At 63.4% G+C, this 24532-nt stretch overlaps 10 protein-coding genes across 10 annotated transcripts; 2 read left to right on the top strand and 8 right to left on the bottom strand.

The window, feature by feature from the left end:
* Window positions 1-37: 37 nt before the first annotated feature.
* F751_5321 (Phosphoenolpyruvate carboxylase 1) lies at window positions 38-3477 on the bottom strand (the record flags this gene model as incomplete). The annotated part of the gene is made up of 3 exons (XM_011403121.1): window positions 38-880; window positions 1086-2813; window positions 3190-3477. The coding sequence occupies 3 exons, from the start codon at window positions 3475-3477 to the stop codon at window positions 38-40; spliced, it is 2859 nt and encodes a 952-aa protein (XP_011401423.1).
* An 839-nt stretch (window positions 3478-4316) lies between these two features.
* F751_5320 (Nucleoporin seh1-A) lies at window positions 4317-5193 on the top strand (the record flags this gene model as incomplete). The annotated part of the gene is made up of 2 exons (XM_011403120.1): window positions 4317-4474; window positions 4590-5193. The coding sequence occupies 2 exons, from the start codon at window positions 4317-4319 to the stop codon at window positions 5191-5193; spliced, it is 762 nt and encodes a 253-aa protein (XP_011401422.1).
* Window positions 5194-5375: 182 nt separating this feature from the next.
* Window positions 5376-9314, bottom strand: F751_5319 (JmjC domain-containing protein 4; the record flags this gene model as incomplete). Its single annotated transcript, XM_011403119.1, has 10 exons — window positions 5376-5582; window positions 5870-6019; window positions 6165-6247; window positions 7218-7285; window positions 7557-7750; window positions 7941-8026; window positions 8174-8306; window positions 8456-8569; window positions 8735-9040; window positions 9180-9314. 10 exons carry the CDS (start codon window positions 9312-9314, stop codon window positions 5376-5378), a joined length of 1476 nt encoding a protein of 491 aa, XP_011401421.1.
* Window positions 9315-10280: 966 nt separating this feature from the next.
* On the bottom strand, window positions 10281-12846 carry F751_5318 (ADP,ATP carrier protein 1, chloroplastic; the record flags this gene model as incomplete). Its single annotated transcript, XM_011403118.1, has 4 exons — window positions 10281-10750; window positions 11104-12086; window positions 12325-12506; window positions 12703-12846. The coding sequence occupies 4 exons, from the start codon at window positions 12844-12846 to the stop codon at window positions 10281-10283; spliced, it is 1779 nt and encodes a 592-aa protein (XP_011401420.1).
* Window positions 12847-13944: 1098 nt separating this feature from the next.
* F751_5317 (Peptidyl-prolyl cis-trans isomerase-like 4) lies at window positions 13945-15816 on the bottom strand (the record flags this gene model as incomplete). Its single annotated transcript, XM_011403117.1, has 5 exons — window positions 13945-14087; window positions 14253-14370; window positions 14546-15216; window positions 15409-15611; window positions 15728-15816. 5 exons carry the CDS (start codon window positions 15814-15816, stop codon window positions 13945-13947), a joined length of 1224 nt encoding a protein of 407 aa, XP_011401419.1.
* A 408-nt stretch (window positions 15817-16224) lies between these two features.
* Window positions 16225-17600, bottom strand: F751_5316 (Cathepsin Z; the record flags this gene model as incomplete). The annotated part of the gene is made up of 2 exons (XM_011403116.1): window positions 16225-16456; window positions 16711-17600. 2 exons carry the CDS (start codon window positions 17598-17600, stop codon window positions 16225-16227), a joined length of 1122 nt encoding a protein of 373 aa, XP_011401418.1.
* A 680-nt stretch (window positions 17601-18280) lies between these two features.
* F751_5315 (Argininosuccinate lyase) lies at window positions 18281-20277 on the bottom strand (the record flags this gene model as incomplete). Its single annotated transcript, XM_011403115.1, has 4 exons — window positions 18281-18837; window positions 19020-19365; window positions 19468-19878; window positions 20200-20277. 4 exons carry the CDS (start codon window positions 20275-20277, stop codon window positions 18281-18283), a joined length of 1392 nt encoding a protein of 463 aa, XP_011401417.1.
* A 360-nt stretch (window positions 20278-20637) lies between these two features.
* F751_5314 (tRNA (cytidine(34)-2'-O)-methyltransferase) lies at window positions 20638-21173 on the bottom strand (the record flags this gene model as incomplete). Its single annotated transcript, XM_011403114.1, has 2 exons — window positions 20638-20805; window positions 21000-21173. The coding sequence occupies 2 exons, from the start codon at window positions 21171-21173 to the stop codon at window positions 20638-20640; spliced, it is 342 nt and encodes a 113-aa protein (XP_011401416.1).
* Window positions 21174-22159: 986 nt separating this feature from the next.
* F751_5312 (hypothetical protein) lies at window positions 22160-24359 on the top strand (the record flags this gene model as incomplete). Its single annotated transcript, XM_011403112.1, has 4 exons — window positions 22160-22482; window positions 22625-22976; window positions 23285-23995; window positions 24141-24359. 4 exons carry the CDS (start codon window positions 22160-22162, stop codon window positions 24357-24359), a joined length of 1605 nt encoding a protein of 534 aa, XP_011401414.1.
* F751_5313 (hypothetical protein) lies at window positions 22479-23090 on the bottom strand (the record flags this gene model as incomplete). Its single annotated transcript, XM_011403113.1, has 1 exon — window positions 22479-23090. The coding sequence occupies one exon, from the start codon at window positions 23088-23090 to the stop codon at window positions 22479-22481; it is 612 nt and encodes a 203-aa protein (XP_011401415.1).
* Window positions 24360-24532: the final 173 nt, after the last annotated feature.

Genomic DNA, 24532 nt, shown 5'->3' with positions numbered 1-24532 from the left:
TTCCCCTCCTGTCTCATAAAGCCCATAAACAAAGAACTCACAGGGTGTCCTCCACGGCGCCCACGAAGGGCGTCTTCTCCGGGTCGCGGCTCATCAGCGCCACGGCGGCGGGGACGGGGTTGTAGCCCGACTCATCCACCTCCTTCCCCGCCTCGATGTCGCGGATGGTCTTCAGGCAGTAGACCTGGAGGATGTTCAGCGGCGCGACGTAGGGCGCGCGCAGCTGCAGCTTCTGCTGCAGGAAGGCGGTGCTGGAGCTGGACAGCAGGCCCTTGTGCTTCATCACCTTGAGCACCAGCTCCTCGGCCTCGTAGAAGGTGCGGAGGAGCTCGTCGCCCAGGGCGTGCAGCCCGGCGTCCACCAGCTGGCGCTGGTACATGGTGACCACGCGGGGGTCGGCCTTGGCGAACACCATCTCTAGCATGTCCAGGGTGACGCGGAAGAACATCCAGTTCTGGTACATGTCCTGGAGCAGCTCCAGCTTGCCCGCGTCGATCATGGCGCGCAGGGCCTGGCCCATGCCCAGCCAGACGGGGAGGTGGAACCGGATCTGGGTCCAGGCAAAGATCCAGGGGATGGCACGCAGGGTGTCGATGGAGCCGTGGGCCTTGCGCTTGGCGGGGCGCGACCCGATGTTCATGCGCCCCAGCTCATTCACAGGGGTCAGGGTCTGGAAGTACTCGATGAAGCGCGGGTCGTGGCGGACGACCGCGCGGTAGGCCTCGCAGGAGGTGCGCGACATCTCGCGCATCGCCTCGCGCCACACCGCCTGCGGCTCCTCCATGGGCGCCAGCGTTGCCTCCAGCACCGCCGAGGTGTACAGGTCCATGGTGCGGAAGGCAATCTCCTTTTCTCCAAACTGCTGCTCCATCACCTCGCCCTGTGGAGGTATTGGGGGGGAAGGGGGGGGGGGGGCCTGAGTGGGTGGGGAAGTATGAGCCGGGGGAAAGGGGGTTTGGAAGGGGGGCAGGGACTGCGGATCGCCCCCGCCAGTACCTCAGTTCTCGCCCTCGGATGACCGCATGCAACCGCCCCCTTTCCTCCATCCTCGATACAACGGCGTACTAAAGCACCCAGCCACGCACCTGCACGGTGACGCGGAGGGTGCCGCTGATGGTCTTGGGCGGCTGGGAGAGGATGGCGAGGTGGGCGGGGCCGCCGCCGCGTCCCACGGTCCCGCCGCGGCCGTGGAAGAGGGTGAGGTGGACGTCATACTTGGCGGCCACGGCTGCCAGGCGCTCCTGCACCTCGTACAGGCCCCAGGCGGCGGCCAGGCGCCCCGCGTCCTTGCCCGAGTCGGAGTAGCCGATCATGCACTCCTGCGCGCCCGCGATGTGTGCATGGTACCAGGCGTTGCCGAACAGCTGCTCCATGGCGGTCTCGGCGTACTCCAGGTCGTCCAGGGTCTCAAACAGGGGGACCACGCGCAGCGTCTCCCGGATGCCGCACTCCTTCTGGAGGAGGAGCACCGCCAGGACGTCGGAGGCGGTGTGCGCCATGGAGATGATGTAGGCGCCCAGGGAGTCGGAGGGCAGGGTGGCCAGCATCTTGAAGGTGCCGATGACGTCGGCCACCTCCTCGCTCATGGGCAGGTCGGCGGGGAGGAGCGGCCTCCGCTCCTCCAGCTCCTTCAGTAAGAAGGCGGTGCGCTGGGCCTCGTCCCAGGCATTGAAGGAGCCCAGGCCCAGGTAGGTGGTGATGGCGTCGATGGCCTCGGCGTGCTTCGTGCTCTCCTGCCGGATGTCCAGCTGGCAGAGGTGCAGGCCAAAGGTCTGGGCCTGACGGATGACGTCGGTCAGCTCGCTGAAGGCAATGGTGCTGTCCCCCGTGGCCACCAGCGAGTCGTAGCAGAGCATGAGGGGGGTGATGATGGCCTCCGCGTCGGAGTACGCGCCCGGGTCGTTGTCCAGCGTCTCCTTCACGTTCAGGTGCGGGTGCGACATGAGGTAGCGCAGCGTGGTGCTGGTGCTGTTCAGACGCTCCCGGATCTCCGACAGCACCACGCGGAAGGGTTCGCGCACCGACCCGAACTCAGTCTCATACGACTCGCGCGTGGTGTGCGCGTACAGGCCATCCTTGCGCGCCTCCAGGATCCGGGCGGCAGCGGCGGTCAGCTCGTCGCTGGCACGCCAGACTGACAACTCGTATACCAGCCGGCTGATCTGGCTCTGGAGCAGCATGGTGGCCGACAGGCGCGCGCCCAGGACCACGTCGCGTGTGGTGGCGGCGGTGACGAAGGGGTTGCCATCGCGGTCACCGCCCATCCAAGCGCCAAAGTTGAAGAGCTTCGTGTCCAGGGGCAGCATGGGCTGCCCGATGTTCTTCAGTGCGGTGTCGATGCGGCGCAGGAACACGGGCAGGCCGTGGAAGATGGTGTCGTGGAAGTAGCTCAGCCCCTGGCGCGACTCGTCCTGGGGCGTGGGCTTCTTGCGCCGGATCTCGTCGGTGCGCCAGGCGGCCTGGATCTGGGACTTGATCTCGTCCAGGCACTCCAGCCGCTCGTAGGGCGTCATGCGCGTGTTGTGCAGTGCGTCCATCTCGCTCCGGATCTTCTGGTACTTCTTCAGCAGCGACTGGCGGATGGCCTGGGTGGGGTGGGCCGTGAACACGATGTCCACGCGCTGGCGGCACAGCGCCTTGAAGATGTCCTCCGGGTTCTGTCCGAGCTCGTTCACAAGGCGCTCCAGCGACTTGTTGGTGGACCGCGTGCTCTGCTCCACCTCGCCCAGGCGCGCCGCCTTCTCCACACGCGCCGTCACGATCTCCTCGGTCAGGTTGTGCAGGTTGAGGAGCTGCGAGAAGGCGCTGGCCACCTGGGGGGTACAAGCGGGGGAAATGTGGTTTGCATGGCGAGGTGCAAGGGCGAGAGGGGTGGGACATGCAGCCGACTAACAGGGGACTGGAACCCGGAGCTCCCCATGACTCCTGCTATACCAGGCATGTGTCCTAAGGGTAGTGCATGGCAAGGCTCCACAGCAGGCAAGGACACGGGCCAAACCCTAAGCCCTTGACGCATTCACTGCATCTCAGTACCCATGCCGTGCCGGGACTGACCCCTGCTTGCCCCCTTGGAGCACATCCAGAAGCATGGATGGCCAGGGGTCCAGTTTACTCACACACACACGAAACCCGATCCCCCGGACCCCACAGATCCAAGCAGTAGGAAGCTCTGGAAACCCTTCCACCCACCAGGATGTGCTCGTCGGGCTTCAGGGTCTCCAGCCTCTTGACCAGCATGTCGAAGTCGTCGTCGCTCTCAGACATGCACCACGCCTGGGAGAGCGCAAAGATGACATCCACCTTGTTGGCCAGCTGGGGGTGGTGGTGGCGGAAGACAGACAGGAAGGTCTGGCGCAGCAGGTCGTCGTCCTCCTTCAGGAGGGCCTGGTTGACCTCCAGGGCGTAGGCGGAGGGGCCGTCCTTGGACATGGACAGGGCGGTGGCGAAGCCGTCCCGCCTGGTGCTGAGGAGGCTCATGCTGCTGAGGCAGGGGGTGGCTCGGGGGTCGCTGGACCAGGAGTATGCTCAAACAATCGATGCGATGCAGGGATCCGGGTGGAGCGGGGACGAAGGCACCCTCAGCGCCCACCGTTCGAGGGGCAAACCCGAAGCGAGGGTGGGTTAGGGCTTTCGAGGGTAGGGACTCTGGCGGCGTCAGCACGAGTCACAAAGGTGCATGAGCAGATGGTCTCCGTATAATGATAGATCGAGACTGGATTCACTCCTCATGGGCTGCCACATGACTCCGGGCAGGGGATGCGAAGGGTTCCTGATGGCGCTACCTCCCTAGGTGCGCCGACGTGCTTTCCTCTCGCGGATTGATGCCCGACGCGCGCGAACAGGTCCCTGGCTAGGTGCTGTTCGGGAGAGCAGGCATCCCCCCCCACCCAACAACTGCGATCTGACCCGATCAATGTTCTGGTGAGACGTGCAACTCTTCTGACATGATCAATTTGATGAAGGCCCCCTCGGAGCTGGGAAATCGGGCTTGTACTTGATTTTCCCCGGCCCCCCTCAAGTTCTCGCGGCCATACGAAAATCTTCTGCTCCACAGCCGGAATAGGATGTCTACCAGGACTCTGACCTGTCCTGTGGGAACATCCGCGGTCGATGCGGCATATGACTGCACGAATACCTGGCTGGCGGTGCTGTCGTCTGCCCACATTCGCGTGCTTCGCAGGGAGGACCCCTCCCGCTCCTTCCATCCCCATGGCGTGCTGCAGCTGGACGACAGCGATAAACACGTGAGCAGCCTGGCATGGGCTCCCCCCGATCAGGGCCCCCTCCTCGCTGCGGGAACAGGTGCTGGCCGCCTCATGCTCTGGGCCTGTGACCCGACGTCCCCCGAACCATGCTGGACGCGCATCGCCCGTCTGCAAGCTGGGAAGGCCTCCCTGCGCCAGCTAGCCTTCGATCCCAGCTCAGCTACCCATGCCTGCACACTGGCCGCTGCCTGCGAGGACGGCTTCGTGAGGTAGGCAGCTGCTGCTGGGCCGTGCTGGCCGTGGGGGCAGGCATGCGACCCTAGCTCCCCTCCCGGTATTTGTTACCCTGGGTGCTCAATCCTCACCCCTCTTGTACTTTGTCAGATTCTTCGAGCGGAACGACCGCGACCCGTCCCATACGGCCTGGGAGCCCTGCAACAGCCTACGGTGCAGCGGCGCCGCCGGCAAACCCACCTGCCTGAGCTGGCATGACATCGGCGACGGCGCGGCGCATGGAACCGCGCTCCCGTCCCTCCTCCTGGTCGGCACCTCCCGCGGCCAGGCGGCGGTGTGGTGGCTGAGGAAAGAGACGGCGTCCTGGGTCAAGGCCACAGACCTACCCCTGGCCGGCGATGGGGAAGGCACGGGCCCGGCGCACGCAGGTCGACCAATCGCAGCAGCGGGACTGGAGAGCGTGACCAGCGCGGCGTGGGGCCCGGCCCTGGGCCGGGCGCACGAGACGGTGGCAACAGCATCCGGGTCCGTCGTCACGCTGTGCACGCTGCGCGGCACAATCGATGCGCTGGAGGTTCGGCGCTCGGCCGTGCTGCCGCACGACAGCCCCGTCTGGCAGGTGGGGTGGAACCCGCTGGGGACCTGGCTGGCGTGCTCCACCCAGCGCGGCCAGGTCTGCCTCTGGCGGCCCGACTTCGGGGGCGAGTGGCAGCTGTGCAACGTCGTCGCCGGCGAGGCGGCCATGCAGGAGTGAGCAGCGTGGACGTGGGCACAGGCATGCTCGCGTGACGCGTGCTGACAGTCCCTTGAATCGACAAGATGCACATGGCAGGACCTCCGGCGGGCTGCGGCCGGGCCTTCGTTCACAGCAGTGTCCATCGCTGACAGTCGTGCACGCAAAACTTCCGCGGGCAAGGCCAAGACCCTGCCATCCCTTCAGCCCTCCTTCTGGAGGGTCTGGTAGTCCTGCGGCAGCTCCCAGGGCCCAAACGCCTGCGTGCGGGTGTAGAGGCGCCCCACACGTGGCATCACGTTCCAGGTGATGCTGATGTTGAAGGGCGTGCCCCGCAGCGTGTAACCCTGGTCCGTGACAGCATAGGGGAACTGCTGGGCCAGGCGAGGGAGGTCAACAGTCGCCTCGTCCTGCAGAGGGGGAATGGGGAGGGGTGAGCTGTGGCACCGTATCGCAAGGAAGGTCCGACGAGTGCCCCCATCTCGCTCAGTAGTGGAAGGCACACTCATCCCGCTTGTAATAGCATTCGACCCGACAGCCCATCTTGGGTCAACAGACATTACAAGGGCACCCTCTGCGTCCACTCACTAATCTTTGGGGAAAAGGATGCCTGTCACAGCATAGGCTCCATCCACTCCCTTGGCTGTTATTCATGCAGTAAACCAACACCACAGTCGAGCCGCCCTTCATCACCCACCTTGCTGGTCAGCAGCTTGCTCCACATGAGCATCTCGTTCCGCTTGTTCTGCCGTGTCTCAAACTCCACATTGGCATACACGAAGATCTGTTTTGTGTTCCACGTGAACTCGCTTGTCCAGTCACCCCTCAGGCTCAGCACTGGGTAGGCCTGGAGGGTGTGAGGTAAATGAGGCTACTTAAACACGTGGCCGAGGTGCAAATCATAGGAGTCCCTGGAGCAGCTACCTGTAAATGCCTGGAAGTCGCTGCCTGTCCAGGCCCGAGGCCATGACCCACCCACAGCCCCAGCGCACCCTGTCGTGGCCATACTCTCTTTGCAGGCCGTCGATGCCCTTGAACTCGCATGTTACGGAGGGATGTGCAGTATGGAACACATCTGCGAAATCAAAAGGCGGAGTGAGAACACTGATGCTTGAGACATTGTATACATCCCTTGAAATGCGCCTGTAGGCACAGCTCACTCCAACTCTGATTGGCACCTGTTATCGTAGCCAGTACGCACAGGACTGCGAGCACTGATCCGGCATACGTGAGTAGCGCATTGGCCCTGTACAGGGCTGTGTGCATCGTGTCCCCACCTCCTTGAGAGGGAGGTGTGTTGGTGCGATCCTCGACCAAGCTGCCCGGATTCGCTGGGCTGTTACGGTATGCTAAGAATCGAAATAAATGAAAGGCTGAAATCTTTTTAAAGCAATCTGACAATGATCAGGTGTCTAGGCGCGGTCCTTCTCAAGAAACACTCGTCGCGATGGCAGGGCGCCACTCCGATCTGGTGCAAAATTGATTCCCCTTCCATACATGATTATCGCCTCTCAGTCTCAAACTACAACATGCTTCGCAAATCTGACGACCTCACCAAAATTTGCATGGAATGCAGTAACAACTTGTGCTGTGAGTGCTGCTGGGTGACACGGTCCCTTCCCACTTCTGCAGCAGCCTCCACGAAAGTGCTAGGCATGAGCAACCTCAGATTTGCTTCACACAGGTGTAACCCAGGCTGATGTGGAGGGTGGACCTAAATTACAACGGACTGGACTTGCAGGGTGCTCCTTCACCTTGGCGGTGGAGACTGTCGAGTGCATTGCCATCCCGTGCTCTGGTGTTGACCCCGAGCTGCATTGCATGGCGGCTGGCGAGCAATTCTACAGCAGTTCTGATCGCGGTTTGCTCTGGATGCCCTAAAACTCACGCCCCAGCATCACAGCCCCCGCCGCCGCTTGGCAGGGGCTTGGAACGCCGCCACTGCCAGGAATCGGTTGAGGTGGTGCCGCCGGCCCATGCCCCATGGCCCATCCCACTTCAGCGGCCTGTACCCTGCGCCCGCGCGGTGCCCCGAGCAGCAGGACTTTCCACCGTGATGATGGTGGCGGTGATCATGGTGGTGATCAACAGGCCCGTGCGACAGCCCAGCCGCCTGCAGGAGCACCAGGTCTCCCCCAGCTTCTGAGCCAGGATTTGCCGTCCCACCCAGCGCGGCGGCAGCGAGCCTGCATCGCCCCCTCCACACCGCAGGCCAGAAGTCGGAGCTGCAATGAGGAGGGGGTTGTCATGGGAGGAGCTGACCTTTGGGATGGTGTCAGCAGTGGCCGTCCAGCTCTCATGCAAGGACTCTCGACGTGACCATCACATCACCAGGCTGCACAGCCATGACAGTTTCACACTCGCTGCCCCACTCTCCTCCTCACGTGTATGGCTTGCTGAAGCCCGCTTCTGCATCCAGGTTGTCAGGGGGGTGGAACCAGTGGTTCAGAGCCATGTGCTCCCCGGGAGCGTCCTTTGAACCCCCAAACCCCTGGCTGGTGACCTCATGCCACCACCCAGCCGGCAGGTACAGGGTCTGCCCTGCTTCCACCGTGCACGTGATGGCACTGGAAAACCCCTGCTCCCGGCGGCCGGTGGGGTTGGAAGTGTTATTTCTAGAACATGGGACTTGGTGAGGACCATCCCCGCGAGAAGTTTCATGATGGGCATGGCCTCTCGGCGCTGTGGCCGACCTGGCATGCATGTGCCTCGACAGACGTCAACAGGCAGGATTGTCCTCCTACACCCTCCCTCGCACAGTAGCGCACCTTGAAACGAGGAAACTTCTTCTTGATCTCAGCTGGTGGCAGGTCAGCGTCGATCCGACTGAAGCTGGGAGGAATAGGGGCCGCACCTGTGCCGGCACAGGGGCGCTCTGTCTTGGCAAAACAAGCATGCCTTGATGACAGCTTACTGCGCACAGGTGAGGCTTCAGTGCCACTTGCACTAGTGTTCGCTGCGACTCCTCCTCATAATCTACATTCACCCGGCAGGGGCACACCTGAGGTGGCGGGCCTCTGAGCAGGTCTCTCCATCGCATCAAAGTCATCCAACCACTCTGATCCCTCGTCCATCGCCGCATCCATGACTGCATCCAGCCTCCTGTTGGCAGCCTGCAGCCGCCGTTTTGCACCCTGTGGGTCATGTGGTTGGGTGTTCTGGCAATGGGCCTGAGCGGGAAGCCCGCAATCATGCCCCCTCCAAGGACAGGAGGCTGTCTCCCGTACTTGGAACAATATCAACCCTGCCTGCCTCAACAATGGAGCCACAGGTGGCAGCCCACCTGCTCGCCAGCCTCCACAGCCTTCTCAGCCATCTCCAGCTCCATCTCAGCAGCAAATTTTTCCTCCCAGCGCCGCTCTTCATCCATGTCGACCCCATCTGGCCCAATGTTCCCCTGCGAGCACCAGGTCCAAAGGTCTGGGCAGGGGGACGACTCCAAGTAGCCCACCCAGGAGCCAGGCATTCGATTCGTCATGGAGAGCACCAGAGGTGTGGCACGTAGAGCCGGGGGGCACCCTCCTCTTACACCTCCCTGGCAAAGTCAAACCCAGCGCGGTACCTGTTCGCTGTACACCACTCTGCCATTGGGCCAGCGCTTGACTGGCCGGCCGTGTGGATACATGGAGTCCAGCGCCGAGGGCGGCCACAGCCTAAAGGTCTTCCTCCCGCGCAGCAGGGAGTACAGGTTGTCGTGGAAATCGTGGTGCAGGCCGGAGCTGGTGCCCTGCGCCGACAGACCCATCCACAGGTTGATGGAGGCGGGCACGAGGCTGCCGGCCAGCTCCGGGAGCCGGGGGAAGTCCCCCTCCAGCGCCACGAGGGGGCTGCCGTACAGGGCGGGGTGGCCGTCAATCTCGGTGGGGACCTGGGTGTAGGGGACGGGACGATTACGGGGGTGGGAGAACGGGGCAAGCCAGCATATGCTGGGTTACCCTTCTGGACCCAGTGCAGGCTCAAGACTCTGAGGCACGCTCTCCTACTCCCAATCACGCTCTCCGACTGACATCCTGGGTGGTGAGGTACCGCGAGTCCTCCCCATCAGCAATGGACTGCAGGAACCGGCGAAAGGGCATGGTCTGCTTCATCCCCTGGCCGTACTTCCGCGCTGCTCCCTCGTCGGAAAACTCCACCTCCAGCATGCAGTCTCCCTGTCACATTGGGGAGTTCATGAGCCGTTGGAAGCCTGAAGCCTTGGTAGAGGGGAGCCAATGTGGCCAGCCATGCAATACCCAAACCCACACACGCACCGCACGCTCGCTGAGGTTCTCCTTTGTCCATTTCCTGGAAAGTTCTGCTAAATGGGCGTCCAGGCCATCCAGTACCACCTGAAGGAAGGAGTCGACACTCGCACAGGGTGAGGGCACGGAGATTGACTCCAGAAATAACATGCCCAGCGTGAGCGGCCATGTCACATTGTCCACGGCCTGCGCACCGGTCGTCGCTGGCTTACAAACTCCCTCCAGAACCTCTGGGGCGATAATTCCCCATATGGCACCACAGGTACAGTGTTTGTGATGACTTGAGGGGCCATTCGAGCTCCGTGTTGGAGTACGTGCGGGCTTGGATGTCTCGCCTTCACACGGTCAGTTCGCCAGGGATCGAAAGTTGCGATGGCGAGACAAGCAGCGTTTTATATTATATGTCGGAATTTCTCGCATTCTATCCTCCAGACTTGGATGCTCGCCCTTGCAAGTACGCAGTGGGCCGACAGGCATATGCATGAGGTCCCAGCGCGCGTGCACTCCTCGACACTACGGGACCTTCCCAGCGCTGCGGCACCCTCGCTCGTGGCAATTCGTGAAAGGCGTCTAGGCCGAAAAGGCACGGAGTTGCGCATTCTGCAGGGAGAAGACACCATACGAACGAGCGAGAGCAACGGGGGTTCAGTGTGTGTTGGGTCAGAGACAGTGGGGGCGGATGTGGAGGTAGGCATCCCGCTGGGTCGTGCAGGGGCGACCAGTGGGTGGTTGGGGCGGGAGCCCCATCATCCCTTGGGTGGGAGGAGGAGGGAAGGGTGGCTCCCCCTGCACAGGGCTGCCACCATGTGGTCCTGCAGACGGCAGGTCATCCGGTGGGGCTGGCGGGGCTTTGCTCCCGGTGTAAAATCAGGCAGAGGAGTCCTTGGCCTCCTGTGCGGCACGCGCGTCGCTGCGCGCAAGCTCCAGCTTGGCCTCGGCGGCCTCCGTCTGCTGTGCGGAGAAGCGCCAGTCCAGGTCCTTGGCTGCCGCGATCCAGCCGGCCACGATGACCAGCAGAATGATGCCCAGGTAGGGGGTGGAGGCGGCCAGCGAGCCAAACCCGATGATCATGAACTGCTGGATGAGTGCGCCGCCTGACTTGCCCAGCGGGTTGCAGATGACGTCGATGGCGGCCTTGCCCTTGGTCTTGGTCTCGTCGTCCAGGGGGATGTAGGCCATCTCCTTGCAGGGGTCGAACAGCGAGTACTTGGAGGACTTGGAGAAGATGTTCTGCGCCGCGCCCACCAGCACGGCGGCGAAGAGGGGGGTCATCCCCAGCCCCGCCAGCATGGGCGTCAGGGGGGTGCTGAACAGCACCAATGCGAAGAAGACCACGCCTGGAGGGGAGGGGGTTGGGGGGGAGGAGAGGGGGGTGTGAGACGAGGGGTGAGGTGGTTCTCTGGAGTTGGGGGTGCGGTCAGAGCCTGGGCATGCATGCGCGTGAATGCGTGGACGGCAACACCGATTGGCACACATGTCGGGATCACGTACGAGTCTAGTATGTGCGGCAACATGGCCAGGGCCGTTCTTGATCCCTAGGCCATGCAGCACAAGTTCCACTCATCTTTGTTAACATCCCCGCTCCTACTCCCTCACACTACCCCGCTTCTACTCCCTCACAATACCCCGCTCCTACTCCCTCACAACACCCCGCCCTCAACCCCACCACCACACACGCGCCGCCACCCACCGGTGATGAGGAGGACGGTGGGGGTGATGAGGGCGGCCATGCCCCATCCGAAGCGGGAGAAGATCCAGCGCGACACCAGCATCATGGTGAAGGTGACGGCGCCCGTGGCGGTGGAGAAGTCGCCCATGAAGGCGGAGTACTCGTTGGGGTTGGGGAACTGCTGCTTGATCTTGGACTTCCAGGTTACCTCCACCAGGTTGATGGAGATGCCGTAGGCCACCACCAGCGTGGCCAGGTTCCGGATGTAGGCCGACTTGGCCAGGAAGGCAAAGGACTCGCCAACCGACATCGGCTCCTTCTTCTTCTTGGCGCGCTTGGGGATGGCGTCCTGCACCCTTGGCACCACGGTGCGGTTGAGGTAGTAGAACACCGCGACGATGACCAGGCCAAAGGCGGAGACCATGCCCATCATGCCCTTCAGGCTGTAGCCCCAGCCGTCGACGCCCGGGGGCAGGCTGGCCCGGATCTGGCTGAACCACTTGACGGCACGGCCGGAGAAGATGAGGGCCACGTTGGCACCCAGGCCGAAGAGCGGGTAGAACTGCTTGGCCTCGTCCACGGTGGTGATCTGGTTGGCAAAGCCCCAGAAGAGCACCGACACCACCACCGACCCCCACAGCTCGGCCATGACGTAGAAGAGGCAGAAGGTCCAGTTGCGCACGATGGCCAGGGGGCCGGCGAAGCGCGGGCCGTACTGGGCCAGGGCCTGGGTGGCCCAGGCGGTGGGGTGCAGCACGTCGCGCAGGGGGTAGAGCAGGAAGGCAAATGCGGAGAAGAAGGCGATGAAGGGGATGATGCAGGTGTAGAACAGCTGCTCGTTGTTCAGCACGTTGGCCAGCTTGGTGTAGAGGATGGTGAAGCCGATGGCCATGGGGAGGTTCACCCACGTCTTCAGGAAGGGGATGATCTCCGCGCCGGACCCGGGGGCGGTCACCACCAGCACGTCCTTGGTGTCGCGCAGGATGGTGTAGTTGAACAGGATGCTGTGGGGGGGAGGCGTGTGGTGTACAGGGGTGAAGGGGCGGTCTGGGGGGAAGGGTCAGCATGCGCTTGGGACCCCATGCATGGGTTCGAGGATGGGCGGGCGGGGTACGCAAGGCCCGACGCCAGGGATCCGCTTGAGCAGGGGCGCATCGACGATCATGACACAGGCGTTCGACATTGCCAACAAGGCAAATTACAGCACTGCCAGGCACCAGAAGCACCCAGGACGGAGCTCACCAGAAGAACATGATGCCCAGGGGGACGATCTTCTGCCAGGTGAAGGCAGGGATGCCCAGGAAGGAACCCTCCTTGGGGGCCGGGGCGGGGGCAGCTGCGCTGCTGCTGGCCTCCACGCGCACGCTAGTGGGCTTGGCGCGCTGCTGGGCGGGCAGGGACGCCAGCCCCAGAGGCCTAGCCATCTGGGGACAGGGGTGCATGGGGATGGGAGGGTAAGGCGCGGGACCCAGGACGCGGGGACATCCGGCCCGGCCACTCGAACTTCCTGAAAAAGTAGACAGACTCTGGCCGACCACATTCCGATATGGACCGACGCGGAGCGACGTCATGGCTGCTCGGCCCCGGCCCAACGAGTGCAGACGCCAGACCCTACCCAACCCCAAGGCGCACCAGCGGCTGGGGCACCATTGCCGCCTTGGCGGTGTGCAGGCTTGCCACACGAGCAATGGGGCGAGTTGCCACCAGTCGGGGCCGGCAGCTCGCCACAGGCAGGGTAGCCCGGGCCGAGGGGGCGAACTGCATCTTGGCACGGGTGGGGGATGTGTTTGAGAATCCCAAACCCTGAGTGCCAGACAGGGAATAAACAGGGTACAGACGAACTGGGTATTGTGTGACACTGGGGGTGCCTTTCTGCATCAAGCCTCGGGAAGGGTCTGGCGCGCCAGCAGCTCAGAAACACTTGGCACGCCCTGCCCGCCGATTTGTTCCCGGGACGACCCGCGGATGGGGGGAGTCGCCCACGTTTTAAGCGCAGCTTCTGCAAGACGCATCCCAACTGTAATAGAACACCACACTACTGGATATTCCATTCTAATGCCCCTAATTTGCACCGGATTGCGCTGGCGAATGACTGCGTAATGGCCATCGCGGGGGGGTGGAGGGAAGATCTTTGGGTCATCGACGCAGGCGGTCATTGATCTCTCATGGGAGCATGACGATCTGGACGCCCTCTCGACCTGCCATGCTCCATTTGTTTCCATCCAAGGGTGGAAAATCCGTATTAGTGGCGATCAGCATGCCGATGGGCGTGAGGCCGCCTCTCAGTCTCCACCTCTCCAGGATCGCTCCTGCCCAGGGACCTGCAGCGCCCGCGACGCTTCCTGTCCCCGCTGCGGTCCCTCCTCCCCTCCCGTTCGGAATCCCTGCGCCTGTCAGAGCGCTCTCGATGCTCGGAGTGCCCATCCCGACTCCTGCTGTCGTGACAGCCGTGCCCCTCCTCCCGGCTCCTGCTCCCGTGGTTGCCGTGCCTCCCCTCCCGGCTCCTGCTCCTGGGTTTCCCGTGCCTCCCCTCCCTGCTCCTGCTCCTGTGCCGGCCGCGCCTCCCCTCCCGACTCCTGCTGCGCGTGTGCCGCCTGGAAGGCCCACGTTCCTGCTCCTCTTGCTTCTCCATCCGCCCCGGCCTCCCACTGTCGCGAGACGGGGACAGGGGGCGCGCCCCGCCCTGCGGCCGCCCATGGTCCTGTGCACGCATGGGGTGTGGGTGCGATGAGGACACCAGCTTCTTGCCACAAGCTCGAGGAGCGGTGGCCTGCACTGCCTCGGTCATGCTCCTGGGCTTGAGCCAGGCCGGCGCTTTGGTCAGGCCAGAGTCTCTGGGCCACCCAGGCATCTGACAGGGAGTCAATCGAACCAGGGAAAGGGTCTCCCCTCCCCACGTACCTCGTAATGATCTAGGATTAAACCGTAGCCCTCCCTGTTGCCCCTCCCGTGATTGAGTGTTGGGCCACGGAACTGCTCCTTGAGCTCCAGCCGGCCTGATGTGCCTGCATGGGAGGGGAGAGCAGGATGAGTCACAGAATCGCCACCCGGCAACAGGGCGCCATGGCAGCAGCGTCGCCTGGGGCCGCTCCAAGGGCCCTGCGTTTCGCCCAGCACTGTTGCAAGGACACGCCGGCTGGCCTGCCAGCAATGTGAGCCCCTCGCCCCACCTGCGTCCCTGCCGCCGCGGTCGTGGCCGGCTGCCGCGTCTGCCAGCTCAGCGTTCCCCTTCTTCCCAAAGCGCTTGAATTGGCGCCACAGGTGGTGCACGCTCTGGCTGAAGTCCACCTGGGGTTGAAAGGATATGAAGGGGGATTACGATGGCGGTCAAGGACCTGCACAGGTCTTTGCAAGCCATCAAGGCGGCCGGTCCTGGTGCCGCACCACATTGTTAGAGCACCGCCTCGCTCAGGATGCACGCCCTCCCCATGCGAACGACTTCCTCATTCCACACCCCTCTCACTGCGCCCCCCCCTGCCAATGACGAGCTTGCCTTGATGCGCCGGTCGTCGATGAGGACATTGTTCATCTTGAAGTAGGCCTCCTCGCACGCCTTCTCGGTGTCGAAGCCGATGAAGGCGTAGGACAGCGAGTCCCCCGTCTTCCAGTCGCGGATGATGTCGCAGGAGGTGATGTTGCCGAACCGGGAAAAGATGGTCTCCAGGTCCTCCTCGCTGGTCACGGGGTGCAGCTTGCAGATGAAGAGCATGTTGGACGGCGGCTTGGCATCCGCCTCCGGCAGGTCCCCGATCATCTCCAGCACCACCGCGCGGTTGTGCGCCTCCGCCTCGCGCCCCGCACGCTCCACCTCCTCCGCAGGCCGCGCGTCCTCCCCCGGCTCCCAGTCGTCCTCCAGCCGCCCGTCCTCTGCAAACTGCGGCGGCGGGGAGGCGTCGGGGACATGCACAGCCAGCGCCGGCGGGTCGGGGGTGGGGTCGTCCAGCACGATGGTGTGGCGCACGCGGATGTTCTGCAGCGGGCGACCCTCGTCGTCGCACGGCGCGTCGTCGATGGCCTCCAGCACCTCCCAGCCCTCCGCCACCTCCCCGAAGATGGTGTGCTTCTCGTCCAGGCTCTGCAGCTCCTCCCCGGTGGTGATGTAGAATTGGGAGGCGTTGGCGTCGGGGCCGACGCCTAGTGGTGAGTGTGTTTGTGGGGGGGGGGGCGGCGATGGGGAATCTCAGGAGGGGTGACTGTCGACCAAGCCATACTTCATTGTCACCCTTTCAGTCATTCTGCAAGGGGCATCCAGCAAAAAGCACTCCCCAGCAGATTTATCAGGCCCGGTATCCCGCGCCACCCACAAACCCCCACAGCGGCACTCACTGGCCATGCCGACCATGCCCTTCTTCTTGTGCTTCAGCGCTGGTCGGATCTCATCCTCGAAGAACCGGGCCTGCTCCCCGTAGAGCACCCCGTAAACAGACTCCCCACCCTTGCCAGTATTAGTGGGATCGCCTGTCTGGGCGATGAAGTTCCGCTGGACGTTGTAGAACAGGCAGTTGTTGTAGTACTTGATCTTGCACAGTCTGATGAAGGGGGAGGGGTACCATGAAGATAGTGATTGTAGCTTTTTAGCTGGGGAGCAAGGCTCGACATACACATAGTAGGGACACCCCCCGTACACACACACACAGAGGCGCACTTGAGGAAATTAGTGGCAGCCTTTGGGCACTCGTCCACGAAGACATCGATGACGATGTCTCCCTTGCTGGTCTCCAGGATCACAGACATGCTGGCTGTCCTCCGGGCTCGCCTCCCCTGCTTGGTTACAGTTGACAGGCACTCATACCGCCTTGAAGTGCGCGTATACCGCCATCAGGTCGTGCAGTCGAGGACCTGGGCATGCTTGACTATTTTGAATACCGCTTGCATCGTCGCCTTGTCTACGAAAGAGTGTTGCGGGTTTCCTAAATTATCGTGGATCGCTTCCGGCGACACGGCACGCTCAGCAGCTCTCCTCTCTTCTCCCCAGGGACTCGATGCCGTCATCCATGTTACTCAAGTGCTCCTTTATTACTAGCTCATGCATTGCAGAACATGTGGGTAGGAAACGCCCGGAGCAATCCAGATGGCACCAAGGGCATGCTGAGGAGGAGTAGGTGTCCCTGAAGCGCCCCCTCTGCTGCTTGCACACGACCCTCATGCAGCAGCCAGCACGCTCTGTGCAGATCCCTTGCCTCCAAAGGGCTTGATGCGCAGAGGGGCCTCCTCATCCCCCTCCTCCTCATCGGCCCTGTCCTTCATATGGGGCTTGGTTCCCTCCTCCGGCTTGACCCTAGCGGCCTCCTCCTTGGTCATGATGCCCCACATGGTCCCGACCTTCTTGCCGGACCGGATGTCCTGCTCGTCTTGCCAGCTCACAGTCGCATACCTATTGGGATGGATTTGGTGGCCACGGGTGAGGAATGGGGGAGTGCTGCACTGAGTGGCTGGCTCATGCACGCGCGGTTGGCACCAGAGGACCATAGGAGCCAGGATGCCTGGAAGGCTACTTGGCAAGGTGCGCCGCAGCCTGTTCTCTCTCAGTCGGGTCTGCTTGCAGTCACCCAGGCCACACCCCACTGCAGCGGCCCGAGTCCCTGCGCCCGGCCCCGCCCCAAACACCACAGGCCCCCTCCCGCGCACCAGCAGTCGCCGTTCTCGATCATGAGGGAGTTGACGCCGCGCTCCAGCTTGAAGAAGCCCAGGTTACCAAAGTAGGTGCCCCAAGAGTTGCGCACGATCCAGTACTTTTGGCCGTCCTCCTCGCCCCAGCCCACGATCTCGATGTCATGGTCCACGTCGGTGGAGTTGTCCTTGTCGTGGAAGATGCCGGCGTGGTAGCCGTAGTCGAAGACGGTGGGGGTGGCGATGGAGCAGACCACCGGCCCTCGGGCCAGCACCTCGTTCATGATGGGCGCCTCGCCCTTCTCCGTGATCTGGCCGTAGCTCTCCACATAGTAGCGGATGGGGGTCTTCACCGCCCAGCACGTGTCCTTGCCCTTGATGGGCATGCAGTTCATGCAGTACCCCTCCGCGGGGCAGGCCTTGGCATGCTTGCCATACTTGGTGTGGTCCGTGGCGGCGTAGGGCATGCAGGACTCGTCTGGCAGGCCGTAGGCGGCCATGTAGCGCAGGACGTCGATGACGTCGCCGCCGTCGCAGCCGCCGCCGAAGCCGTGGAAGGCGGCGCAGTTCAGGATGACCTGGCGCGCCAGCATCGCATCGGGGCCGGCACCGTCCTTGGTGATCTTCAGCCGGTCCTGGAGCATGGAGGCGGTGCCGTGCAGCCAGCAGGAGCCGCAGTACTGGGGGATGTGCTGGTTCCAGCTGGGGGCCAGGTAGGAGCGGCCGTCCTTGTTGTTCCAGTCAAAGTTCTTGGGCAGGGCCTCAAGGGGGAGCTGGGAGTTCAGGGGGACGTGGTTGTAGAACCGGTCCTCCGGCTTCAGGTTGGGGTCGCGGCGCAGCTTGCACCCGGCCTGGGCGCCTGAGATCAGCAGCGCGGCCAGGGCAGCGAGGAGGAGGCACCGGGCCATGGTGAGAGGGGTCCCGGGGGGGTGTCGGGGAACCCTAGTGTGTGGGGGAGGGAAGGGATGAGAGGATGGCATAGGCCAAGCGATTGCAGGAATCAAAGGGTCGCTCGGCACCGGTACCATGGAATGCGTGAAGTCTGGACCACGGAACAGGCACCCGTTCCGGCGCGCAAAGGGAGAATGCCGTCTCCACCGTGACGCCTGACCCCACCCCACCACAGCCCATGACCAGACACACCTGTATAGATTGTATCGCTGCCTTAAATCTGGCCCTTGGTTCTGGGTGGCCAATGTGCCGCACCCTGCTGATGACCATCTGGCCATTCACGGGCCGCGACCGGGGCGCGGACGTCGGCGGGAACGGAACTGATCTGATCCCTCGAGCGCGCGTGGGGTCCCAGCACCCTGACGCTTAGTTGGGCAGTTTCTTACGTGGGTCAACTAGACATTTCCAAAGGAAGCTGGCGCCGTGCATGCTGTGTAAAAATCAGGACATCAGTGGATGAGGGTGGCGGTGTGCCAGTGAGGGCTCGCCAGCGAGCTGACCGCGCCCAGCCTCGGTGCCTCAGAAGGTCCATGAAGGCGGCGGCTAGCTCGGGTCGCCTGACCCGAGGCTGTGGCCTCTGCACACCGGCCCCCCTCCCCTCGATCCATCCCTCCTCGCTCCTCCTTGCCGAGCGCCGTCAGACCGCGTTCTGCTCCAGGTAGGCGCGCAGCTTGGAGATCTGCTCTGCCACGCTGCGATGGCTGGCGCCGCCCTCGGTGTCGCGCGTGTCGGCAGAGCGCGCAAAGTCCCATACCTCCGCCACGTCGTCGTCAAAGAGCGGGTGGATGGTGCGCAGGTCGGCAGGGGTCAGGTCGCTGAGCGCGCAGCCGCGGTCCTCAGCCATCTTCACCGCCGCGCCGGAGATGTGGTGCGTCTCGCGGAAGGGTACGCCGCGGCGCACCAGGTACTCGGCCAGGTCGGTGGCCAGCATGTCGGCGGAGAGGCCGCGGCGCATGGCCTCGGGATCGATGCGCAGCGTGCTCAGCACGCCCGTGGCGATGCGCACGCAGTCGTGAAGCGTGTCCACCGCGTCGAACATGAGCTCCCACGACTCCTGGAAGTCCTTGTTGTAGGTGGTGGGGGTGCCCTTGAGCACCGCCAGCATGGAGGTCACGCCGCCGATGCTGCGCCCGCCCTTGCCCCGGATCAGCTCCAGTGCGTCGGGATTCTTCTTCTGGGGCATCAGGCTGGAGCCTGGGGGGAAGCGGCAGGGGGAGATGTGGGGCGCATGATGTGTACCTGCTTAAAGTCCGGCCCACACGACCAAAGAGAGCATACCTCACAAGTCTCGCACCACAACGGCGGTCTCAGACCGGCCCCTCACCCACAACCCCCCGCCATTGACACAAAACACACACACGCAAAGTGGCACTCACCGGTGGCGTAGGCGTCGCTGCACTGCACGAAGCGGTAGGGCCCTGAGGAGTAAATGATGAGGTCCTCCGCCCAGCGTGAGAGGTGCACCAGGTGCAGGCTGGCGGTGAAGATGGTCTCCGCCACGAAGTCTCGGTCCGACACCGCGTCCATGGAGTTCGGGCAGACGCCGCCGTGGAAGCCCAGCTCGCGCGCCAGGAACTGGCGGTCCACGCCAAAGGGGTTCCCCGCCAGCGCGCCGGAGCCCAGCGGCAGCGTGGCCACGCGCGGCAGCAGGCCCGCCAGGCGCTGGTCGTCACGCTGCCAGGCCGCCGCGTGGCTCAGCAGCCAGTGGCTCCAGCGCACCGTCTGCGCGGGCTGCAGGTGGGTGTACCCAGGCATGAGCACATCGGCCTCGGCCGCCGCGCGGTCCGCCGCCGCGGCGATGAGTGCGTGCAGCGAGGCGCGGACGCGGCCCAGCGCGCCCAGCAGCCAGAGGCGCGTGTCGGTGACGCACTGGTCGTTGCGGCTGCGCCCCGTGTGCAGCTTGCCCCCCAGCGCGCCGATCAGCTCGCTGAGGCGCCGCTCGTTGGCGGTGTGGATGTCCTCGTCCCCGGCCACGATGCGGAAGGTGCCGGCCTCCCACTCGCCCGCCACGCGGGCCAGGCCCTCCACGATGGTGGCCGCCTCCTCGTCGGTCAGCACGCCCGCCTTGGCCAGGGCCTTGGCGTAGGCCTGGCTGCCGCGGATGTCCTCGGCCCACATGCGCTTGTCAAAGGGCAGGGACTCGTTGAACTTCTCCATCAACGGGTCGGTGGCGCCGGTGAAGCGCCCGCCCCACAGCTTCTTGGCCGCCGGGGTGTCGGTGGGGGCCGCGGTGGCCTGCGGGTGGGGGGGGGGGGAGGGAGCAGGTGGAGTGGTGAGTGATGCAAGGAGAGGCATGGGCCCCGGCAGGATGCCGCCAGCTGAGCTTCGATCAGCACTCCTGCACAGGCATTGGGTGAACATTCGGCAAGAATCTCCATGAAGCCAATGCCCAGGAGACACCGGCCATCCGCTCGGCACCGAGACCCACCATGCAGCGCAGGGAGCGAGGGGCAGAGACAGAGCGTGCCTGCGATGTGGAGGAGGCGACATGCTTTGCCTTGACACAGAATAAGGGTGGCACCGGGGTCGGCCTACTCACCCTCCCCCAGCACGTACCCTAGACCCGACCCGAACGCTCGCGGCCTGGCGAGGCAGGCTCGGTACTATCTGGGCGGTGCATGTCAGTGCCGCCATGGTCGCCGACCGGGAAACCCCTGTTACCGGGTGGTTGGGGCTGGTCCGGACTGGTCGGAGTCGGGTGGGGGTGTTCCGAGTCGCAAGGAATACGGGGTGCGGCCTGTCAATTCGTGCAGTAATCGAGGAGTTCTTGTTGGTTAATCCCATGTCCCCAAACCTTTGTTCACGAGTTGGCTAGGAAGCACGTTGCTCCCCGCGCGCTCGGGGGGTGAGCACGTGGTCATGGCAGTGTACTTTGAGGAGGGGGTTGAGCTCCCAGATCAAAACCATCCGACCCATGCCTGGATGAGGAAATAGTATTGAAGGAAATTCATAATTATGCATGTCAGCTGGTCGCACTGGCCAGCCTTCCCCCAGTCAGTAATTTTTCACGTCCGGCAGGACGGCGCCGTCGAGCTGCCGCAGCGCCTCATACACGCCGATGCCCACGCTGGTTGCCAGGTTCAGGCTGCGCACATGCTGCTGCTGCATGGGTATTTTCACCATGGCACTATTCCCTGCGTCGTTGTTGACGGCCTCCACGGCCTGGGAGGTACGGCAGTGGTAGCGTGAGCACAGTAAGGACACGCAAGAGCTTTTGGAACTCAAGGCATGTACTTGTTCGCAAATATGCGCTCGTTGTGGTCACAACCACAGGATCATGCACCATGTACATGCTGCCTGAAGGCGGCACAGCACCCTTCTTCCCTGCAGAATGCTGCATCCCCATACGCACGCACCATGGTCGGCAGGCCTGAAGTCTCGCTGCCAAACACAAGCCACGTCCCTGGACCATACAGTCCATCCTGAGCATAGTGGCGCTCTGCAAACTTGCTGTAGCCGATGAGGCGCTTGGGGCCCGGCAATGACTCGTAGAACGCCAGGAATGCCTCTATGTCATCATGCACCTGCATGCACACGTGGTCCCAGTAATCAAGGCCGGCGCGCTTCAACCTTGCAGAGTGAGAGTTAGGGATGTGTCTGGATTTTATTCTTAGCGATCACATAAACTGCTCAGTCTTGTTGAGCCGGTCGACCGAGGGAGCTCGTGCTGCGTGCAAGACATGCGCCATGCGCATCACTTCCCGACTTCTAGCACCACCAGCTCCATCCCTCACTCAAGATCCCACCGACCGTCTTACTTGGTTGCGGAAATCTGAAACCCCATAGGGCCCACCAGGTGGAGCCCCACACATGTGGCTGCGCATGTTCGGGCTATGCTGCCGGTGTTCTGAGGAATTTGAGGGTGAACCAGGACAATGTGGAGGTCTGGGCGCAGGGCGGGGGCCTGCGATTCCCTGCAGGGGAGCAAGTGGATGAGGAGGTATTGAGGGAGCGCAAATCATGGCTAGGAACTCAGAAATAAGGCCTGCGAGTGGTCCTGTACCGGACCTGTCTAAGGCCGCAGCCGGGCCGTCGCGGTGTGAGGAGGATGCCTGACAAAAGCCCCGGCGCTCGGGTGTCGCACAGCTCCCTACTCCCAAAGTGTGATGCAATGATGCGCAGCTTGATCGCTGGAGTATATTATACCATTGCACACCCAGTCGCTGAACAGAGGGGAGGCACGGAGATGCACGGCATGCTTGCATGGACCACGCGAGGGTCAGGTAAATTCCATCTACAGAAGCAGCTTTTTATTACGATTGTACACCATCGATTTCTTCATTTGACGGAGTTTTGGTTCATTTTTTGCCATGGGAAATCTTTCATGGTGCCAGCGTGGATATCTTCGCGGATCCCCCCCTCCCCCCATCCGGCCTCTCGTCTTTATGCCCAGGGAGCAATCACCCGTCGCACAACTACAACCCCCTCTTAACTTCACCTGCAGATATATTCTGTTCCTGACATACATCTTCGACCCCTAGGACACCCTCCCTCCCCCCCGGAGAGCCTGAGCGGGATGCACACACAGGCGCTCCAGGGCGCGAGCCTACTGACCTCTAGTCTATGCCCCGCACGCCCTTTCCGGGCAGGCTCACGCCCCGCCCGCCCCTCAAGGCCCCAGTGCGCGCGAGTGCGGGCCACCGCCACGGACTTCGTGCGTGAGCCGGCCACGGAAATGTCGGAGGAGAAGCGGGACCTGCAGCGCATGTTGAGCAAGCCGTACAAGTACGGCTTCAAGACGTTCATAGAGTCTGACGTCTTTCCCAAGGGCCTGGATGAGGACGTGGTGCGGGCTATCTCCCTCAAGAAGGAGGAGCCGGAGTGGCTCCTGGAGTTTAGGTAGGCAGCTGGCTGGGTTCATGGGATTGGGCATGGGACATGGCATGCCTATTTCGACCACAAGGGATCACGGCGCCCTCGATACATGATGCAATCTTCCAAAACCATCCCCTCACCCCTGTCCACCCCGCACCCCGCGCAGGCTCAAGGCGTGGCGCAGGTGGCTGGCCATGGAGGAGCCGACCTGGTCGGACAACGACTACCCTGCCATTGACTACCAGGCCTACAGCTACTACTCCGCCCCGCGCCAGAAGGAGAAGAAGGGGTCCCTGGAAGAGGTGGACCCAGAGCTGCTGGCCACTTTTGACAAGCTGGGCATCCCCCTGGCCGAGCAGAAGCGGCTGGCCAACGTCGCCGTCGATGCCGTGTTTGATTCGGTGTCCATCGCCACCACCTTCCGCGAGGAGCTGGGAAAGGCCGGCGTCATCTTCTGCTCCATCTCCGAGGCTGTGCGCGAGTACCCGGACCTCATCCGCAAGCACCTGGGCTCGGTGGTGCGTCTGGGATCGAGGTTGGGGGAATTGTCGTGGGTGGGCGGGAAGCGGGTGTGTGACTGCGCGTGTGTTTATCATCATGATGATTGGGCCGGGGCTGGCAGTTTGATCCATGTTCTGAGCCCCCTCGCCCTTCTGCAAAGCCTTTGCCCCGGCCCCTTTGACACTCCTCTGCTTCTTGCTCAGACATGGCTCCCCTGCCCCTAGACTGTCTCCTCCGCATCCCTCCTTTATCGTTTACACCACCCTCGTACAGTCAGTATGCATACGCCCCCCCCCCTTCCCCCCCAAAAAACAATCGCTTGCAGGTCCCCACCAGCGACAACTACTTTGCGGCCCTGAACTCTGCCGTCTTCTCCGACGGCTCCTTTGTCTACATCCCGCGCGGGGTGCGCTGCCCCATGGAGCTGTCCACCTACTTCCGCATCAACGCCGCGGAGACGGGGCAGTTTGAGCGCACGCTGATCGTGGCAGAGGAGGGGTCCCACGTGTCCTACCTGGAGGGCTGCACCGCCCCCGCCTACGACACCAACCAGCTGCACGCGGCGGTGGTGGAGCTCAGCGCGGCCGCGGATGCAGAGATCAAGTACTCCACGGTCCAGAACTGGTACGCGGGGGACGCCGCGGGGCGCGGCGGCATCTACAACTTCGTGACCAAGCGCGGCGTGTGCGCCGGCGCGCGCTCCAAGATCTCCTGGACCCAGGTGGAGACCGGGTCGGCCATCACCTGGAAGTACCCCTCGGTGGTGCTGGCGGGGGCGGACTCGGTGGGCGAGTTCTACTCCGTGGCCCTGACCAACAACCGGCAGCAGGCCGACACGGGGACAAAGATGATCCACGTGGGGCCGCGCACGCGATCGCGCATCGTGTCCAAGGGCATCTCCGCCGGCCAGTCGCGCAACGTCTACCGCGGCCTGGTCAGCATCGGCCCCGGGGCCGACGGCGCGCGCAACCACTCCCAGTGCGACTCCATGCTGATCGGGGACGAGGCCGGGGCCAACACCTACCCGTACATCCAGGTGCGGTGTGGGGGGTCTCGCTTGGGACGGGGGGGAGGGAGGTGCGGAGCCCCTTGCACATCTGCACAGCAGCTGCCACCCTGTCACATCCCACCACCTTCGGGCCCCCCCCCCCCACCATGCTCCCCTTCCCCCCCTCGCTCAGGTGCGCAACCCCACCGCGCGCGTGGAGCACGAGGCCTCCACCTCCAAGATCGGAGAGGACCAGCTGTTCTACTTCCAGCAGCGTGGCGTGGCGGTGGAGGAGGCGGTGGGCATGATCATCTCGGGCTTCTGCCGCGAGGTGTTCAACGAGCTGCCCCTGGAGTTTGCCGCGGAGGTCAACCAGCTGATGAGCCTGAAGCTGGAGGGCAGCGTCGGGTGAAGGGGGCCTGGGACACCGCCTTGCCGGCATGGAGGCGGGCCGGCCGCAGCGGCTCCCTCCGGGTCTCCCCATCACCTCCACATCACGTGTGTGTGTGTCATAGATATTGAAGAATGCTGTCTGATGGCGGTGCAGAGGCTGCCGGACCGCCCGCTTGCTGTACACTACGCTCC

The sequence above is a fragment of the Auxenochlorella protothecoides genome (genome assembly GCF_000733215.1).
Source record: "Auxenochlorella protothecoides strain 0710 unplaced genomic scaffold scaffold61, whole genome shotgun sequence".
In the NCBI taxonomy this organism is placed as follows: domain Eukaryota; kingdom Viridiplantae; phylum Chlorophyta; class Trebouxiophyceae; order Chlorellales; family Chlorellaceae; genus Auxenochlorella; species Auxenochlorella protothecoides.
This window is presented reverse-complemented; position numbering and strand designations above follow the sequence as displayed.